We start from the raw sequence: 21,434 nt of genomic DNA on the forward strand, positions 1-21,434 counted from the left end.
GGAGCACTTTAGGCTTAAATTATGATGTGGTTGAGACCAAACAATGTGTAATCGTGTATCTTGAGAAAACCATTATTAAGGTTACATAATCAAACACATCATCTGTTTATTTATGGAGGGGATGAATAACTGAATCTGGTTGTTGAAAAAAAACTTGATCTGTTCAATGAACCGACTCGCTGAATGAATCAGATCTCCCAACGCTCGAACAGTGAGATCGCCTCTAGCGGCGGAGCGTGAAAGTTTTTATTGAACTCTTTGACTGGACTTCACCGTTCCAGCTTTACAAAAGCGGTGGCAAAAAAACATGGAAAGCATGGAACTCATTCCAACTCAATAGAAATACAAAGAGTCTGGATGATCTTTTGAAGATATCGAGTTGTCTTTCCCTCTAGGACTAGCAATGGCTCCTGCTAGAAGAGACGAGCTGAATCTCAAGGAACTGTGCTGAATGCAGCTCATTCATGGAGTAAAGAGAGTCGTTTGGGGATCATGAGTACAGGTTAGTTTCCTGGATGAATAAACATCAGCTACTTCTGTTGAACAAGCAGTCTAGGCAGGGAACTGTAGGGCAAAATGGTAAGATGTTGCGATATTTAACGGTTTCATTGGAATATTTCCAAGTGTTGCAACCGGTGTAACTTTTACGAAGTCGCAGCCTCAGTGTTCCCGTTCTCTGTGTGTTAGAGGCTAATCTTGTGCTAACGGGACGATTTTCCCAAAAGAAGCACAAAAAGAAATTCCTGGATGAAGAAGGTGAGGAGTAATGTTGTGATATATTTCGGCATGTTTTTGTTTTTTTTCACCGCAAAAGTTGAAACCTGAAGGGACGTTTTTATTTTCAGCATTCTCCAGTTTTCCCCCCAGGCAGGCATGCATATCTATGGAAGCCGCACGGGATACTTTGATTTGAATCTTTTGTTTCAACTTTGCTTTGTTTCCTTTCCCCGTTTCTTCGGTTACTTATCACACACAGAGAACCATTTTGGGGCGAGTTTACTTTGTTTCTTTGTTCTCTTCAATCGATATGGACACTGGGTATAAGGAAAGAGACTAAAGAAAAATCCCGTGATTTTCTTTCCACTGCTGTAAGGGACTCTACCGCACAACATCCGCCTGATGACTCCCTCTCGCGTGCTGCTGCTGATGATGATGATGGGGTGAAAGAAGGACAGCTCGCGTGCTCTGTGGTCCGTAGCTCGAGCACTGAAGCACGGGCCCGCGAGACGCTCCGGACTGAAGCACGAGCTCCGGATCACAGAGCAGAATGAGCGGAGGAGGAGGAGGGCGCCTCTGGGATTAGTCTTGGATTGCTTCCCTTGGAATGGGAAGACCACATTTCCTCAAGAGAGCATCAACAAACCCAAATCTTTTTTTTTTCCTTCTCCGAAAGCGCTGTCTAAGTGATTTCAGTGAAGTCAATTCAATTATTGTCTTTTCTAATTATGACATAAAAGAGAGGTCTGAAATCAAAACATTCAACTATAATAGTTGTTGATCATTCAGATATATAACTTTTCAATGGTTTCCTGTAATACTAATAATTTAAAATAGGATTTACTTGAAACCATGTGAAATCTCCACGATCTTTCTGTTACTTTTTTTTATTTTTTTTATGGCTGTAACAAAGTGACAATAATTGTAACTCTTTTGTATGAAATTAAGTTGTTTACTATACACTGATGCACCTGAGACAGAATATACCCTACACCTGTCATTAGTTTTGAGCATAGTAACATTTCCACTTTCTGTCTGTAACTGAATAATTCATAGTTTATATTATATTAAAATAAATTAAAGAGAAATATATAGTACCGGTCAAAGTTTGGAAACATTATTATTGTGATGTTTTTGAAAGAAGTCTTATGCTCATCAATGCATTTATTTGATCAAAATAAATCAGAAACAGTAATATTGTGAAATATTATTAATATTTAAAATAATGGTTTTCTATTTTAATATACTTTAAAATATAATTTATTTCGTTGATGCAAAGCTGAATTTTCAGCATCATTACTCTGGTCATCAGTGTCACATGACTCTTCAGAAATCATTCTAAAATGCTGATTTATTATCAATGTTGGAAACAGTAGTGCTGATTAATATTTATTTGGAACCATGTGATACTTTTTTCAGGATTCATTGATAAATAAAAAGTTTGAAAGAACGGCATTTATTCAAAATATAAATATTTTCTAACAATATAAATCTTCACTATCACTTTTTATTAGTTTAACACATCCTTGCTGAATTAAAGTATTCATTTCTTTCAAAAAAGAAAGAAAAAAAATGACTGACCCCAAACTTTTGAACGGTAGTGTGTATATATTGTTACAAATGATTTCTATTTTAAATAAATGCTGTTCTTTTTTTATTCATCAAAGAATCCTGAAAAAAATGTACCACGGATTATAAAAAATATTAAGCAGTACGACTGTTTCCAACATTGATAATAATTCAGCATATTAGAATGATGAAGGATCATGTGACACTGAAGACTGGAATAATTATGCAGAAAATTCAGCTTTGCATCACAGAAATAAATAATATTTTAAAGTATATTAAAATAGAAAACCATTATTTTAAATTGTAATAATATTTCACAATATTACTGTTTTTTCAGTATTTTTGGTCAAATAAATGTAGGCTTGATGAGCATAAGAGACGTCTTTCAAAAACATTTAAAATATTTATGTTTCCAAACTTTTGACCGGTTCTGTGTAAATATAAATATTTAGAATGAAATCTTTGTCCTCGCAGACATTAAAGGTTCATTGTAAAAATACACCTCCTTTGTAAAGTTTTCACAACAATGTCCATATGTGATACTGTTTACATTACCTTCTATAATTTCACCTGCAATTAAGTTAAGGTTGCCCAAATAATGCTTATTTTCTGTTTTACAACTGGGATTGTTGAATGTTCATCAACATAAAAACATAGGTGAGTATCTCTAAAAGTGTTAAACCAAATAAAAAAACAATGTCTTGGTACATAATCTCTTATATTTTCCTGTCTCTAGACTGTTTTGGTTCTCAAGAATCAGGGAATTTTTTAAAAGTTTTGAAATCTCAGTGATAATCTAGTATGATGATCTAACGCTCATGAAAGTATGATGAAGCCACTGTCTGTACAAGAATATGCTATTCAGCAGCATTATTGAGACTGGTAACAAAATCTTGACATGATAATGACACAATGGACCTTCATTAACAAGATTTCTCACAATTCTAAACGCAAAGAATCCATAGTTTTGATGTGCACATATGCTGAAATTTGTTTCAAAGCTAGGTTTCAATTGTGACCCATCGTGTTCAGCTGTGTGTCTTTGGTATGCAAGTCTATTCAATGAATTCATGCGGTCCCCCCTCTTCCTTCTCTGTGTGAGTTTATGTAGGAATGAAGAAACCGCCGGTTGCCCCCAAACCCAAGCTGGTTCAGTCGCAGAAACCATCGCCTCCCCCCATCGCCCCAAAACCAGAGATCCTGCTACCGTCACCCTCACCCACTGCACACAAGAGAGGAAAACCTGCCGTCGCCCCCAAACCAAGCCTGCCCAAAGCCCCTCAGAAACCTCTCCAGCCAAGACAAGATCCCTGCAAGACCCAGCATCCCCCTGTCTCCAAAAATGGGGGTCCTGCTCTACTACCCTCACACCTGTCACATTACATCATACCACCCTGTACTCAAGGTCATCAATTAGGTAACAGCAAATCAGAGGATTCTAAGGAAATATGTGGAACAGCAGAGGTAGGTGTTTTCAAAGAGGGCGACAGCCCAAAAGAACAGTTGTTTCACAATGACACATGGGAACATGCATCCCAATCTGAACGGGAACAAATGCGTGCTCCCACAGACTCATCCCACACTTCCACAGAGGCACAGGAAGAAACAAACTCTTCCACAGTAGAAAAGGACCAGACAGGTACACAAATACACATTTCTGTCCAGATCCCAAGTCACAGTCCTACAGAACCCCTACAGGAACGATCTGTCGGGGAGAAACAAACCGGGAACTCTATTTTTGGCTCTTGCGTCAGTGACAATGTTGGTTACCCTGCACCTCCCAGCAAGCCTCTCCCTGTACCCCATCCACGACGCCCTCGGAGGGCACTTCTTAGGCAGAATGTTGTGGAAATTGCACCTTCAGACATCCCAGCACCTACAGAGACTTCTGAACACATTCAGACAGACAAATTACTAGAAAATCCCGAAAACACTTCAACCAGTCACGCCTACACTGTCACACCTCTAAATTTACGTTCCCCTAAAGAGAACGCGGAAAACACAGACACTGGCTCCTCAACCAACACTGATTCTTTGCACAATGTAGACTCTTTTCACAGTGCACATACTGAAGGTCCAGATCTAGAATCCACCCATTATTCGGTTCCAACAAATGGCGTAACTCTAGCTTCCATGAACACAGCTGCAGAGGAGGAGGGGTCACAACCTCCAGCTCCGCCACCTCGACAGAAATCCCTCCTACAAATGGTTGATTCCTTGTGCAAGGCCTCAACATCAGTGGACAGCTTGCTTTTGCATTGCCACTCAGATCTTCAAGATTCCTTGGTTAGTAGTAAAGATGAGGAGGAGCAAAGTGATGATGATGAAGATGATGATGGAGTATACGGAGATTTTGCTCGATACCCAATAACTCGGAGTCTTCCTAAACAGATTAAGCTCAGCTGTGGCTCGCAAGTTGCAGCTTTAAGCAAGCCATCTTTGGATGGGGAGGAAAGGTCGCCGAAAGTCATGCCTAAAAAGCCCCAACGAAACAGTCTTCCCGCATCTGTTGCGTTGCGGAAGCAAAACACGTGTCCGGTAACGCACACCCCCCCTCCGCTTCCTAACTCCAGTCCTCCCATATTCAGAGAACTCCCGGCACCTCCTCAGGAGAAACCTTCATGGCGAGTCGCCCTGCCTAGCATCCCTCTCTTCAGTAAAAACCAGCCGACTCGCAGTAACAGCCAACCACAGGCTGGAGGTATGGGAGCTATTTTCGTCAAACAGAGGGCAAAGTCGTTTTCCTCTGCAGATCTTCAGCGAGTGGACACTGGATCCGAATCCTCCGAGCCGTTGGTGCGATCCGATCAAACGCGGCGTAGCTTGCGGAAACTTCTAGAGCTGCGTGTGTGTGCACGGTTGCTTCCGAAGTTGCTTCGCGGTGGGCAATCCCTGGATTGCACTCGCACTGATGCGGAATACGAGGATCATAAAGCCACGCCCACTAATGAGGTCACCCCTGGTGGTGATGAGGAAGAAGCTCAAGGTGACAGTGAGCCTGACTGTGGGGTGGAATACGAGAACGTCCCGTTATACGAGGAGATTCCCGAGTATATGAACCTGCCCTGGGTCTATTCCAACCAGGATGCAGACACAGGAGTGTATGAAGTGCAGGAACCATGTGAGGTGAACAGGTCAGTTTGTGCATGCATATATATATATATATGTATACACAACAAGTCAACATTTATTTAAAGGACATAATAATTTATCAATAAATGTTGATGTTTAAGTGATGTTTAAGACCAAGAAGTCAGTATTTGGATGGTTTGCATGGTTTATTTGCTCTAACTACACCATTACATTAGTTGGTTAAGGGGCCGTTCACAAGTTGCATCTTTTATGCGCTCAAGTTCGTTATTTTAAATGTGAACATGCGAAATTGCCATCGCAAATCTCGTATTTTCTAGACGCGACTATGAAGGAAACGAGAAAGCGGTGCAGTGTTTTTAGACGCGAAGTGCGAACGACCCCTAAGACTACATAGATCAACCAGCTATATTTTAGGATTTCTAATCAGCCTCTAGAATATACGAAAGTAGTAGAATATCCGAAAACGTTCTTTCAGATATACAGTGGAATGGCTTAAAAGTTTAAGGAGGGGTTGATGTGAGCTTTTGCTCAGGCAATGTTTCAAAATTACAGTGTATATTCAATCTATTGGATCTTTCCTGATCAAATGCCTACAACATATAAAGGCCTGTTCAAAATAAGATAACTATAACGCTAACTATATTAGCGTCCACACCAACGAATGAGAACATTCTGTTTATTTTGAGCACACACTGCAGTTATGTCGTTTGACGCTTTAAATGGTTAAGCTCTTTAAAGCCGATGGATTCTGATTGGCTGTGAATGCTGTCATTATCGTTATAGATGTTATGTTTTAGACTTTTCTATTCTCATAGAATTAGTATGATTTTTAAAGCAATATAGTTATCAATGTAGTTATAGTAGTTATAGTTATATGTATGGGTGTGAATGGGCCTTAAGACTCATATGCACAGAGTCATTCCAAAATGAGAAAATCTGGATCACAAAACATGCTGCATTTTGGTAAGCTGGAGCTTTGTCAGTTTCAGCTGTTGTGATTTGTTAAAACCTACTGAGCAACAAGTATATATGTTTTAATGTGCACTGTGTTGGTTTGGTCTGTGTGTGAGAGGGTTACAGTCCACTCTTTGAGTCCAGGTTGGGCTGTTTTCCTGTGGGTTATTTTCAGTGGCCAGAGCAGGAAATGTCTGTAGAGGAGAGAGCTGAGCCACTGGAAAATAACCTCTCTCTCTCTCTCTCTCTCTCTCTCTCTCTCTCTCTCTCTCTCTCTCTCTCTCTCTCTCTCTCTCTCTCTCTCTCTCTCTCTCTCTCTCTCTCTCTCTCTCTCTCTCTCTCTCTCTCTCTCTCTCTCTCTCTCTCCGTTTCTCCCACACTCTTTTCTCTCATTCTCTGAATTTTCAATTGAGATCTTCTGGCTCTGTCATGCTTTGTCATTGCAACATTTCCAACACAGTAGCAAAAATCATGTCAGTAAAACTTGAATCATCTTATTCTGATTGCAAATATACCAACTGCTGACTGTTACTGACCTCATTATAAAGCATCAGAGCCCATGGCTAACTTTTCTCAGCAGTAAGTGCTTTTGTAATAAAGTTTTTTTTTAGTGTTGTAGAAGAATTCATGCGCAAGCACAGTTTATTTTTGTCTACAAAACTAATTTCAAGAATTTCTGCATAAGCCACTGTAAAAAAGTTGCTGTAATTAGTTATAACAACTTAAAATTGGTTTAGAACTTAAACATCCAACTTAAGTAAACTTAATATTTTAAGTCAAGCGCGAACACATATTTTTTAAGTTAAAACCACACATTATTTCTAATACTAATGTTGAATTTTAAGTTGTGATAAATAATCACAGCAATCATTGTTTACAGTGTAGATCAAAAATAATTTAAAGAAGATAAGAAACATAAATTCCAAACTTTTGACTTGTAGTGTGTTTATTGTGATCACTGTAGACTTTGTAAACACATTCTTGACCGCCACCACACATTGGCTTGTCAGTGATGAGGTCTCAGTGCCGGTGAAAACTTTGCTAAATATGCAGTTGGTTTCCAGATGCACAGGACGTTGAATCAAGTTTGTGGTCGTATGTTTTCAGTTGTCAGCAAGTTGTTACCAACAACTATTTTACAGTCATGTGGGCTAAAGCCCTTGATCACAGTAGTAATACATTATCATCTTTGATCTCTCAGTACAAAAACTTTGCTGTGCACACGACAACAGAATAATACTGTATCCCACCATACAACAAAAAAAATATTTTTCTCATCTTCTTATGTGATTGGACTTTAACATAAATCCCAAGTGTTTTTGCTTACAAAAATTACGCTACCGTTCAAAAGTTTTAGATCGGTAAGATTTTTAAAGTCTCTTAAATGCTCTCAAAAAATGCATTTGTTTGATCCAAAATACAGCAAAAACAGTAATATTGGGAAATATTTTTTTCAGAAATCATTCTTATATGATGATTTGCTGCTCAAGAAATGTTGAATTAGAAACAGGAGGGGATTTTTTTTTAATTGTAAGAATTTAAAGTGTTAGTTCACTCAAAAATGAAATTTCAGTCATTAATCATTAACCATCATGTCGTTCCAAACCTGTAAGACCTTTGTTCATCTTCAGAGCACAAATGAAGATTTTTTTTATTAAATCTGAGAGCTTTCTCTGACCCCTCCATAGACAGCAATGACATAACCACTTTCAAGGCCTAGAAAGGTAGTAAAGACATCGTTAAAATAGTCCATGTGACTACAGTGGTTCAACCTTAATGGTATGAAGCGACGATAATACTTTATATGCGCAAAAAAACTAAAATAACGACTTTTTTAAATATTAGGTAGCATACAGTGTATACTGCACAGTATAGGCACCATGCTAGTATTACATTTTGAAAACAGGCACTTTCTCTTTAACTGTGGGATTTGAAGTATCAGTGGACTTGATTGGTTAATGGGAGTCAGGCAGAAGCACTTGAAACGTGTGTATGTGTGTGTGTGTGTGTGTGTATAGTTTTGGAACAAAATGGAGCAAAATGAAAACCTACAAAACCTTCTTTTGGAGACATTCAGGGACATCCTAAATTGAAAAAGCTATTTATTTGAAGGTGTAGAGTTTGGGTTAGTTGGTAATAATTATAATGAGTTCTAAATGAAAACCAATAATCAATCCTAATTTACATGATTAAGAATGTTTAAGTTGTGTGAGGCATCATCACTGTGGTAAAAGTCAATAGTTAATTCAGTGATATTCAGATTCCGCACATTCCAGCTTCTGAATTTGAGTGCCCTTAATAGATAGTTAAACTCCAATTTTAGATAACATTCACATTTCACAGTAATTGCCCAGGCACGACAGAAACTCCAAACTCCTGTCTGTGTATCTCTGTGTGTGTGAGAGGTTGTGCATTTGAGGGTTTGTCTATGGGTGTGTGTGTGTCTCTTTGCAGAGTGAGTTTATATAAGCTGTAAACAAGAGCAGCTCTGTCCTGCCACAGGAGAAAGAATGAGAGCGAGAGGAACCAGAAAGAGGGCAGAAAGTGTGTGAATGCATCAGCATGTGTGAGAGTTTGCTTGAGCTTTCTAATGCTTCACCCAAGAATGAATATATATATATATATATATATATATATATATATATTCTTGCTCTCATGTCACTTCAAAAGACTTTATTTCTTATAATAAAAAACGTTTCTTCATCACCAAATCATCATATTAGAATGATTTCTGAAAGATCATGTGACACTGAAATAATTGCTGCTGAAAATTCAGCTTTGCATCACAGGATAAATTACATTTTACAACAGAAACCAGTTAATTTAAATTGTAATAATATTTCACAGTATTGCTATTTTTACTGTATTTTTTTAATCAAGTAAATGCAGCCTTAGTGAGATTAAGAGACTACTTTCAAAAACATTAAAAAACCTTAATGTTTCCAAACTTTTCACCACTAGTGTTAGTATGAGAAACAGACTGAAATTTAAATTCTTATTCAATGAAAATCCAGCTGCAAATAGCAAATTTAATTTGCATCCTTCTTGTGCATATTTAAACTTGGCAAATGTCATTGCAGGCACATGCAACAATCACATATTAATACTATTATAAGTATTTAAATATTTGTTATATATATATTTCATTTGATTTATTTTCATTTAGTTTTATTATTATTGCACATGTTTTTTGAACCAATTACTGCCTGTCAATATAAAGGAAACTAGGTTGAAATTCAATGTTACACTAGTTTGAATTTGAAATGTGTGTGTATTTTTGTGTGTGAATACATGTTTGATTGTATGTACTTTGGACTGAACTTGTTTGACAACAGATGTTCTGTGAGTGGTGATCTATCAGAGGATGGATTGAGCTCCAACGAGGACGACGGCAACAGCTCCGACTCCAGTAAGGAAGACATGAGCCAATCAAAAGATAAAGAGGTACGCACAAAATCACAACAATCACATGGATTACATTTTACGTTGTCATTATGACGTTTTAGTGGAATGGACTTTCGACAGAACACAGGGGCAGAAATCTCTTAGGTTTTACTCTAAAATATATTTCAGAGATGAATGAAAGTTTTTGGAACGACGTGAGGAAAATCTGGAGTAATTAATGACAGAACTTTCATTTTTGGGTGAACAAACCCTTTACATACATTGAGAATGTTGTTATTTCCATTTGAAGAGAAAAACTTGAAAAGAATGAGCTCCGAATCACTGATTTGGGAAGGTTTGTCTAGCAGACTTTCTGTCTGAAAATAATCCAGAGAGACCCCCAAACAGGGGGTGCTTTCAGTCAAACTTTGTCCTTGTGTTTAGACAGACCCTGATCCAAATAAAGACTGCAGCCTCTCACTATAGCCCAAAACAACACACAAACACACACTCACATTTGTTTTGCTATGAGGCTGTTTGTTGTTGGTAATCATGGTTGGATGTAGCGACTATGCAAGTATGACACTTCAAATTCTACCATAGATTTTTAAATGGTCTAATATTATAACAGCATTTTAACTTGTGTGTCATCAGGAGGTAGAGAGAGCAAAGAGGAACAAGGTGGTCCACATCGCAATGGAGATAATGAGCTCCGAGAAAGTGTAAGTACAAACGTCCAATGACATTTGAAAGAATTTTATTATGACACGCCTTCCATTAAAAATGATTTTAATGCTTATTCATATTTAATAGTTTGTACATATTTATGGGGGGGATTTATATTGTGATTCATTGTGTTTGTTTGTCTTTGCAGATTTGTGGATGTTCTGAAGTTACTTCACATCGTAAGTCATTGCTGTTTTCACTGGCTCCGGATTTGAATCAGAGCAATAATTATGTTATGCAGAAAGTGTCCTATTTTATTATTTTTTTCACATGAATGTGTTCTTGAATAGTTTTTGATTCTCACAGTTACAGTAGGATCATAGAGGGAAACACACACACAGACACATTTGTCTGTTTATTTTAGGATTTTAATGAGTAGCTGTGTGCAAGTGTATTTAAATAAGTGCAAGACTACATTCTAAACTGACCAGCGACGTTGAAATGTTCTGGGTTCAATACAAGTTGACAGCATAATGTTGATTGCCACAAAAAAATTTGACTCGTCCCTTAAGCAAAAATATTGCATGAACCTGTAATGCATCTACGATAGACATATTTGGGGCAAGGCATTTTAAAGGCTGTTCAAAACGGTTTTGCGTTCAAAAGGTTAAAAGCAGAAATGTGAAGCTCATATATATATATACTGTATATATATATATATATAAAACACTTTCCATATTTTTTTCATAAACTGAACAAAAAAAGTGGTTATTTGAGAGGTTGTCTAAATCGCCCATTTAGCAGTGGGATACTTGTTTCTAGGCGGATGAACTTCTGATTCTGAGTTACAGATGTGATTGCAATGGACGGAGTTTGCGCATGTAAATAGTAATTTGTGGATAGTAACACCATGTTTCTTTCTGATATTCTTGCATGGTTCATGAATCATGTGAGAATTACTGTTTATTAATGTTTATCTCAACGTAATGGCCATTGTAGGTGCATTGGTCAATACATTGGTCACTGCACTTCAAGTCTGACAGTTATTATTAGTTTTGAGGTGCTTTCAATGGAATAACAGGGAAAAACTTGTGTGCTTAAAGTAGACTGTTAGCACAGAATGCTGCAACACGTAAAATATGTATGTTGGTTTCCGCCACTAAATAAAAAAAAAAAATAATAATAATAAATAAATAAAATAATAAAAATAAAATAATAATTTATTTTTTTATCTCACAATTCAGAATTTTTTTTCTCGCAATTGCGCGATAAACAGATTGCGAGAAAGTCAGAATTGCGAGATAAAAACTCTCAATTGCCAGAAAATTTTTTGAGACATAAACTCACAATTGCGAGAAAAACAAACAGAATTGCAAGCTATAAACTTGCAATTGCAAGAAAAAGTCATAATTGCGAGAATAAAGTCATAATTGCGAGAATAAAGTCAGAATTGCGAGAATAAAGTCAAAATTGCGAGAATAAAGTCAGAATTGCACATTTAAACTTGCAATTGCCAAAAAAAGCAGAATTGCGAGATATAAACTTGCAACTGCAAGAAAAAAAGTCAGAATTGCAAGAAAAAAATCTGAATTGCGAGATACATTTATTGATATTTTTAATACATTTTTAATGTCCTGGTTTAGTTTATTCAAGTTTTAGTGATTTTGTTGCTTGCTTTTTTCATTTTTATTGTGTAGGTTTATTTTTTATTTCAAGTTTCAATTTTTACCAATTTTAGAACTTCAACTTATTCTAATTCAGTTAGTTGCCAAGTTAACACGTCTAATAAAGTTTTTCATCTAATATTTATATTTTATTTCAGAATTATTTCAATTAACGCAAAATATTTGTACTAGTTTTATTAAACAATAAAAATTTGTCATACTTTGTCCCGTTTAAAACATCATCTCTAAGAAAAACATCTAGTCGACCTCAGTGGTTAACTAGTTATAGAACTGTGGTGCATCCTGAACCCTGCCTTATTCAGATTGATGTAAAGAATTAGAGAGAAAGAGTGACAGGAAAGAGACGGCGGAGGAAAGACTAGAGGAAGAGCTTGTCCGGAGAGACTGTGGTAAAGGAATAAGAGATCAACGGACAGAGAGAGTTTTCGGAAAGTAATTACACCCACCATCCCTTTAACCCACTTGTTTGGCCGTGACCCTAAACAGCTGTCCTAAAGACAGCTTTGTGTGTGTGTGTGTGTGTGTTTGTGAGAGAAAATGTTCTCTCTACTTCCTGCTACAGCTGTAGATGGACTGTGCTGTGAGTTTATGCGCTTCAGTTTGTTTGTTTTTGAAAATATGTCGTTGAGTGCTAGTTTATGGCACTGTTCATTTTAGCTAATTGTACCACGAAAGATGTATCAAATTTTGAATGGACTATTATTGGCACTGTTTTTGATGTAATTTAAGTTTAAATGCTAGTAAATAAAGTCATTGTTTGAATTCACGGATGTTAGCATGTGTCTTTTGCTATTACTCATCTTGGCTAGCTCTCTTTGTTTTGTTGCCGTAGCCTGGGATTTTGGCTGTAGCTTACATCTCCATTTCTGTGTCAGGATTTCCGGGACGCAGTTGCCAAAGCGACTCGTGCGAGCGGGAAGCCGTTGGTGGAGGAGAAAGTGTTGAATCAAATCTTGTACTATCTGCCCCAACTCTACGAACTTAATAAAGACCTGCTGAAAGAGCTGGAGGAGAGAGTGGCCCACTGGTAACACACACACACACACCATATGAAAATTAAATGTCATTTTTGTGTTGGAGTAGCATGTATGTTTCGTGGCTAGCATCAGAGAGAGTTCAAATAAGGATGGAAAAGATTGAGAGCATTTAGTGGTTGGATGGAGTATTACTTCTATATTAATAAAAACGCGTATTCCCTAAACTTGTCAATCTTTCAATGCTTAATACTGAACATTTTGTTTCTGGGAATCTCTTACACCTCCAGGTCTGATCATCAGAGGTTGGCTGATATCTTTGTTCAGAAGGGTCCGTATCTGAAGATGTATTCCACCTACATACGAGAGTTTGACCGTAACGTGGCTCTGCTGGACGAACAGTGTCGCAAAAATCCTCCTTTTGCAAGCGTCGTTCGTCAGTTTGAGGTAGGAGTGTGTGTGCGACTGTGCTTGTATCTTTATAAGACCAAATGATCGTCCGCACGATGAGAAGAGATTATTATAGAGAATAACATCTCAACAAGTAATATTTCGTGTGTGTGTGTGTGTGTGTGTGTGTGTGTGTGGGGGTGTATGTGGGGGGTTGTCTGGTAAACCCAACACACAAAAATGGCAATATCTGAAATCCTTGTGGGGACATAAAAGTCATGTTTATAGAACATACAGAAAATACTTTCTCTAATAACATTTTATCTTGTAGATCAAAAAATATTTCTGACATTAAAATACTGAACTGAAATTACAACATACATCATGATTACTATACTGATTAAACCAATTCATTGATATTTTATATGTAGTGAATATTGCAGAGTGCATATTTGAATTTTTCTCAAACAGGGAAAGCCGTTTTTTTTTTTTTTTTACGAATACATTTGGTAATGCTTTCACTCTTTCATCCTCAGACGAGTCCTCGCTGTGCTAGTCTTGCTTTGAAGCATTACCTGCTGAAACCGGTGCAGCGAATACCTCAATACCAGCTCCTGCTCACAGGTACACACACTCACGCCAGATGCATTTTGGTCAATCCAATCACAAGTGGACGACGGATGTAAACGCGGTCTAAAACGTTTTGAGCTTGTCCATTTTCAACCACTTCCAGAGGTAGTCGAAAACACATTGCTTTCGTAGTGTGGACGTTCATGTGGTCGAAAGCATCCAAACAGCTGCAAAAGACTCTCCGCCTACTGACCTAATGCGTAAACATTATGGCCAGACGGGATTTACACTTTGTCGGCTGAAGCCCCGAGATTGGTTTGAAGTTGAAAAACTTACCAAGCACAATGTTCTCTCACCATTCCTGATTCCTAACACTCACAGCATTCGGCGTGGTCTTGCTGCTATCAGAGCAGAAGTGAAAGCTGATCCTCTCCGTATGTTTTTCCATGGGCGTTCATATGTAAACGGCTTGAGCTTATTTTGTCCATTAGATCGAAAGATCTGAAAAAGCCCATACATTTACTTTACATAGACCCTCCCCTCGAAGACATCAGGACAGAAGTGGTTGAAAGTGGACAAAAGAGATTAAAACATCAGGTGTAAACGGGAATGTGTCTCCCTCGTCGTCTTGTGATGCAAACGACCAAAACGCATTTTAATACCAGGTGTAAACAAACTTATGATTAAACTTAAAATTAAGCTAATGAAGTAATTTAAGGAATACAGCCAATCTCTCTGACCAATTTCGAATTTTCGTTTTCATGTCTCTTTCAGATTATTTGAAGAACCTTCCTGAGGATTCATCCGACTACAAAGACACAAAAAGTAAGAGCATACCATTTTCCCTGGAAATGACACGGAGACTCATATGACGGTGCTAAGGTGGCTCTTTTTGAAAGTGACCAGGGGCCAGTAAATAAATAAAATGACTTGGTAAAATTCGCAGTAACCAACAATTACAGCTAGGGCCATTGTCATCACAGTCGTAAGTGCCGGTCAGTTTTTAAAGACCCTTTTCATTTTCCAAATCAAAACATCTTTCCGAAATAAAAACTTTCAGTTGACAAAAACCCTATAAAACTGTTTTTGTAAAAAATGACATGATCTAGGGCTTTTATACAGTATGTGCCATTGTAAAGACTGCACGCCTATCCCTCAGAGCCTTGTTTTAATCCGTGGTAAATTCAAAATGGCATCTAACCTGACTAAGGTCTACAAATGCTTTTAAAATATAAATATATCTATTTTTTCTAAGGGCATGTTATTGATCTTATTGACATTTTTTTTCTTTCTTTTTCAATAATCTGTTTCACTTGAACGTCTGTGACAATACAGAAGTGATGTTATAGTCCAAAAAATCAAGTTCACTATAATTAATCTGTAAATTGAAAAAGCTATCAAGCTTTTGACTTTATGCGAGATTTTTGCTGCAAAATGAAACTTATTCTCTTAAATACTTTGTTTGATTTACCCAGCTGCTCTTAGCGTGGTGAAAGAAGTGGCAAACCATGCGAATGACATCATGAAGCAAGGGGTAACGCAACAAACACACGGCCACGCATTATGACCTCATGAATATGAATGACGTCTAACACGCATCTTGTTTATTCAGGATAACTTTCAGAAGCTGATGCAGGTTCAGTACAGTCTGAATGGTCATCATGAAATCGTCCAACCTGGCAGGGTAAGATACTCAAGTACCCATGATTCATTGTGTCTGAGCAGTGCCTGAAGTCTCAGTGTTGGTAAACTAGCGTACTGGTCTTGTTTCATACGCAGGTTTTCTTAAAGGAGGGCACTCTGATGAAACTCTCCAGGAAAGTTATGCAGCCCAGAATGTTCTTCCTGGTGAGAAACTATGGTCAAGTTAAGGCTAAATACTATTAAAATGTTTATTTTAAAAAGGACAGCGTTATTTTAGGATCATTTGTGTACTCTTATAGTTTTTATTAATATTTCTAATTTAGATTTTCTGTTTTCATTTTATTTTTTAGTAATTTTCTTGTGTGCTTTATTATTATTATTATTATTATTATTATTATTATTATTATTAAATATTTCTATTTAGGGTTAATTTATTTTTAATTCAGTTTTAGTTTTTATTTCTGTCCAGTTTATTTTAGTGTTTCAACTTTATATCAGTTAGTTAAAAAATTATATTTTCATCTATGAACTCTGATTTGTACATTTGAGGTACCGTAGTAAAACTCAAAAAGCAACACAACAGTGACCGCACACCAATATTACTATACATTACATTAACACTGTCTTTTACAATACAGGAAATTGCTGCATATGACTGGAAACTGTGGATGGTGTAACACTGTTTTTGGACAGTTAGTAAATTTTCTGTTTCTCTCGCAACAGTTTAATGATATTCTGCTGTACACAACACCCGTTCAGTCTGGCCAGTATAAAGTCAACAGCATGCTCTCTCTGGCCGGCATGAAGGTCAGATATCCACCGTCATAATACTCTTACACACACACACTCTGACAGGAGATGTAACATATATGCGTGTCTCACGTCTTTAATAGGTGAGCAAACCCAGTCAGGAGGCCTATCAGAATGAGTTAAACATTGAGAGTGTGGAACGCTCCTTCATACTCTCTGCCAAGTAAGAAACGCACACACACACACACACACACACACACACACACACACACACACACATGTAGGATTTATCTGCTGGGTCTACATGAAGGAAATATTGGTAGTGGAGTGAATAATTGTACATGATATTCATATTTTGATCACTGGTGAAATAAAATGGATTCCTGGTAGCTGTTTTTAATTAAATTGAAATATCTAACTGTAATTGACATTTGCAGTTCAGCCACAGAAAGAGACGAATGGCTTGAAGCCATCGCTAAAGCAATAGATGACTACACCAGAAAGAAGATTTCTTTCTTTTCCAGTCGAAGCCAAGAGGTGGGTGCACTTAAGTGTGTGTGTGTGTGTGTGTGTGTGTGTGTGTGTGTGTGTGTGTGTGTGTGTGTGTGTGTGTGTGTGTGTGTGTGTGTGTGTGTGTGTGTGTGTGTGTGTGTGTGTGTGTGTGTGTGTGTGTGTGTGTGTGTGTGTGTGTGTGTGTGTGTGTGTGTGTCTGTGGTTCGGGTATATATGTTGTGGCCACCAAATGTTCCCACAAGGATAGTAAAACCTGAAATTTTGTGTTGTGGGGACAACATTGTTGTGTGTGTGTGTGTGTTTCATCAAATGTACAGGGTCTTCATTGGCTTGATGTGTGTACACTGCAAAAAAGTGATTTTTGTCTCATTTTCCAGTATATTTAAAGATGGCATTTTGCTACTCAAGTAAAAGTATAAGATATAAAGTCTGGTTTAAGTCACGCATAAAACACAAAACAGTATCTGCCAATGGGGCAAGAAAAATTAAATAGTTTTCCCTTTGAATCACGTTTATTTCTTCTTACCCTATTGCAGATACTGATTCCTGTTGTTAAGCTTAAATTCACCTAATTAAAGTATACATTTTAATCCTACTTAAAAAAACAAGACAAGTCTCAAGTAAATGTATTTTGATTTAAGAATGTTTAGAGATTTGTACTAGAAAACGAGACTAAAAACTGAGTAAGAATATAATTTTTATTTTTATTATTAAGTATGGTGCCAGTTTAATGCTTTAACAAATGTTAGAAAAGACATTAGCATAAAAGGATGCAACAGAATTATTCATACCAAGTCTAATGCAAAATTCTGATTCACATAACTTGATTAAATTGTTCATTCACACAATTAAAATATTGACCTTTCCATAACTTAAAAGTATGAAATATTCACAAGCAGCGCACCAGAATCATTCTCAGCCAGACTGAATCTGAAGTTTTATCATTTTATGAAAAAAGTTTGTACCGGTATATCCAATTAGATTAAAACGCAACTTGGCCTTTAATAACATTAACGTCATAAGATATTCACAAACAGTGTACCTAAAACTATTCACACCATCCAATATCGAAATTCTCAAAAACAACTCTGGAATAAAATCAAATCAAATAAAGCAGCTGATTTCAGACACGTTGTGAAGGAGCTCATAGAGATTTTATGGTATGTGTTTTGTGTCTCAAACTTGTGTAATAAGACTTTGTCTCATGCGTCTGTGGTTTTTCTGTGTGTGTGTGTGTAGTCGGAGGGAATCTCTGATGACGGTCTACCGCTGGGCTCTAAAGCTCCTATCTGGATTCCAGATTTGAGAACGACCATGTGTATGATCTGCACGTGCGAGTTCACGCTCACCTGGAGACGCCACCACTGCCGCGCCTGCGGAAAGGTTCGAAATACAAAACAAATCTAAGCTTTGTTTCCTTTTATAGAGTGAACAAATAGGTCTGACTGATATCGGTTTGTTGTGGCAACAGGTGGTGTGTCAGGCATGTTCGTGTAATAAATTCTACCTGGAATACCTGAAGAATCAGCTGGCACGAGTGTGCGACCACTGCTATATCAAACTACAGCACAAGGGTACAACCGACCAACCACTTCTCTACTAGAAGTTTTGTTTATTGAACATTCTTGGTTTTAGCGTTGTTTGCTCATGCTTGACTCTGAGTATTAAACTTGTGTGGTTGCACAGCCGAATCCCACATATTTGTTCTAAAGTGCCGATTTGCTTTTGTCTCTTAGGGGACCAATCCAATGTAACCGTTTCCCCTAGTGGGCGGAGTTCAACATTTGCTTTTTCTAGAAGACAGAAAAGGATTCCTTCTGCCCTCAAAGAGGTGACCTGAAGTTGTACATTTACCCCTTAATGCAATGACAGGGAGATTTTATGTGTCACTGTAGTGAAGGCTTCGGGGTTTTTTTTTACCACAACGCTGATGTCATATTCAAATATCTCACTCACAGGTGTCTGCCAGCACTGAGAACTCCTCCATGAGTGGATATCTGCACAGATCCAAAGGCCACAAGAAACCATGGAAGAGGCTGTGGTTTGTCATCGAGAACAAAGTCCTCTACACTTACGCCGCTAGTGAAGTATGCTGCCTTTATTCATGTAATAACTTTTAGCCAGTGTTGAGGAAGCTTTATCAAAAAGCAGATAACTCTATTGAAGACATAATAAGGAAATTGTTGGGAAAGCTACTTTGAAACTGTCGTTGACCAAGCTACTAACAAAAAGTAGCTAAATATATTGAACCTTTTTTTATTTATTTAACCAATATCAGATGCTATAGTTTATTTTTAACAATGAGAGTAGTGATGGGTGATTTCAAAACACTGCTTCATGAAGCTTCGAAACCTTCTGTTTCGAATCAGTGGTTCGGATCGTGTATCAAACTGCCAAAGTGATTTCAGTAAACGAGGCTTCGTTACGTCATAACTGTTTCGAAACATTTAACGGTATGTCATTTGAGATGACATTTGAAGGACTTTTTGGTAAAGTTATATGACTACTTGGGAAATAGTTGCTTGTTCTTGGAAAAAATTATGTTGAAAACAGCTATGTTTGCAATACTGAAAACTGTAAAACGTCAATTATTCCCCTTTTTTCCTCTTTTCTTTTTTTCACTGTGTCATGAGAATAATATGCAGATGTGTATGTCATAATAAAAGCTGTCATGTGTTGATGATTGCGCTGTTTTCAGGATGTTGCGGCATTGGAGAGTCAGCCACTGCTGGGCTTTTTCCTCCGAGAGGAGAAGACGGGACCAGCTCAAAAAATGCAGTTTAAACTGTACCATAAAAACACACTCTACTACATCTTCAGAGCCGAGGATATCCCCACTGCTCAGAGGTACAGCAGGAACACACTTCATGCACTTGTATAGAGTTTGTTCTGTCGATCGTCCATTCAAACTAAATCTGTGCTGCTTTTTCAGATGGATTGAAGCGTTTCAAGAGGCCATGATCCTTTGACTGGTCTGGGTTGGATTAAATCGAATAAATCAATGTCGTTGGTCTGGGTCTCTCCACTGTGTTACACAGGCAGTGCGTCTGAGGATGCAGAAATCAAAACCCAGTTTGAAGCAAAGGATGCTGGTAGATGTAGTGTATGCATTTAATCTATCTTAAGCATCATAATGAAGGTAAAACAAGTGGCCAGTTTAATCAGACTGCATCCGTCGTACTTCAAAAATGTGAGGTATTAATCCATAAGTTTGTTCTTAATGTATTTTTTAGCAAACACTGCCTCTCTGTAAAAACTCCTTAGCATTAAACCAGCCCACAGAGCGTTCAGGGTCAAAACTGTCAGACAATGACTGGTCATGAGCTCTACATACAGAAGTTTGCAAGTACTCCTGACCATGACGTGTCGTTTACCTATGAATCCGAATTCTTGCCAACGTTGGAATGCTAGATATTTTGAAACACTCCATTATGATGTCATAGGGACAGTTTGAATCTAATTGCAGCGATTACATGTTGCCTGATGAAGGTTTAAAAATTTGGACACTAGTGTGATTCATAGTCAAGTCTGAATGTGCATGAGCAAGTATGATGCAAGGAATGTCTGATGCCAGGTCGCACCTTCATGTGGTGCAGTCTGGCATGGTGCATTATGGGAGATTTTGTTATTCAACTGTGAAAGCTGGGAAATGAAGGCTTAAAAAGTTACTGGGCCTTAATTGTGAAGCACAACCAGAGTGACTTTATGTATGAATTGTACGTAAAACCATTGTTTTTACAACTGATTTGCGCACGAATGGTTTTATGAATGATTGATGCATTGAACGTGACCATTTACAGAACATTTTTTTACGAGCATTTTAGACATTACATGCAACGGTTTACCCAAGCATAGTTTTACAAACAATTGAATTACCTGCAACAATTTACATAAGAATGATTTTGTGAATGATGCACACATTGAATGTAACTATACTTTTATTTTGAAGAACGTAATAATTTTCACAATCAATGTGTTCAAAAGATTCATTCATGGAATGTGAGCATTTACGTAAGAACGTTTTTTAACAGAAGATTGACGCATTGCATGCAACAGTTTATGTATGCGCATTCTTTTTTTTTTTACAAACAATTATATGTGCATTATATGCGACAATTTGTGTAAGAATGAAATTACGAAAAAATTCCGTATTTCCCGATGAGGTCCTTCGTTATTTGATTTTTTCAGTTAGCCTGTTACAGTTACAAAAAATGTTTTTAATAATCTTAAACTATTTTGTAAAAAGTAGGCATTTTGACTGATGCTTTAAACATACTGGACTGAACTGGAAGTGTACATATTTTGTAAATGGTAATATAATGCAGGCGTATTTAAAATAGTTCAGGATGTTTAATGGCCTCAATGAATTATGGGTAGTAAAGACACAGTGCTAGGCTGGCTAACTCAGCACTGTTTTAACGTTCTATATAAGACATTTATAGCACACCGGCTGTGAATACAGAGAAGAAGAAAAAACTAGTGCTCTTATCAGGGAAAGATATATAACACACACATTAAATACTCT

At 37.3% G+C, this 21,434-nt stretch overlaps 1 protein-coding gene across 3 annotated transcripts; it reads left to right on the forward strand.

The window, feature by feature from the left end:
* The first annotated feature begins 241 nt into the window (after nucleotides 1-241).
* fgd6 (FYVE, RhoGEF and PH domain containing 6) lies at nucleotides 242-20,876 on the forward strand. 3 transcript variants are annotated; one of them, XM_056260435.1, is made up of 21 exons: nucleotides 242-502; nucleotides 3,389-5,420; nucleotides 9,669-9,777; nucleotides 10,372-10,439; nucleotides 10,592-10,622; nucleotides 12,944-13,095; nucleotides 13,333-13,489; nucleotides 13,969-14,056; nucleotides 14,777-14,827; nucleotides 15,478-15,536; nucleotides 15,615-15,686; nucleotides 15,782-15,850; nucleotides 16,370-16,453; nucleotides 16,540-16,619; nucleotides 16,834-16,933; nucleotides 18,149-18,292; nucleotides 18,381-18,483; nucleotides 18,646-18,740; nucleotides 18,868-18,996; nucleotides 19,608-19,756; nucleotides 19,842-20,876. In XM_056260435.1, the coding sequence occupies exons 1-21, from the start codon at nucleotides 493-495 to the stop codon at nucleotides 19,876-19,878; spliced, it is 3,819 nt and encodes a 1,272-aa protein (XP_056116410.1). In that variant the 5' UTR covers nucleotides 242-492; the 3' UTR covers nucleotides 19,879-20,876. The 3 variants fall into 3 exon arrangements, with proteins under 3 accessions (XP_056116410.1, XP_056116411.1, XP_056116412.1); XM_056260436.1 differs by having other exon boundaries at nucleotides 3,398-5,420; XM_056260437.1 differs by lacking the exon at nucleotides 242-502 and adding an exon at nucleotides 549-756 and having other exon boundaries at nucleotides 3,398-5,420.
* Nucleotides 20,877-21,434: the final 558 nt, after the last annotated feature.

Source organism: Rhinichthys klamathensis, unplaced genomic scaffold, assembly GCF_029890125.1.
Source record: "Rhinichthys klamathensis goyatoka isolate OS25496 unplaced genomic scaffold, OSU_Roscu_1.1 h1tg000176l_1, whole genome shotgun sequence".
Lineage (NCBI taxonomy): Eukaryota > Metazoa > Chordata > Actinopteri > Cypriniformes > Leuciscidae > Rhinichthys > Rhinichthys klamathensis.

Bases quoted from the DNA above. Each gene is read 5' to 3' on its own strand.
- fgd6 (XM_056260435.1), top strand. The intron at 13,096-13,332 runs GTAACACACACA...TTACACCTCCAG, and splicing joins GAGGAGAGAGTGGCCCACTG to GTCTGATCATCAGAGGTTGG. The intron at 15,851-16,369 runs GTGAGAAACTAT...CTCTCGCAACAG, and splicing joins AGCCCAGAATGTTCTTCCTG to TTTAATGATATTCTGCTGTA.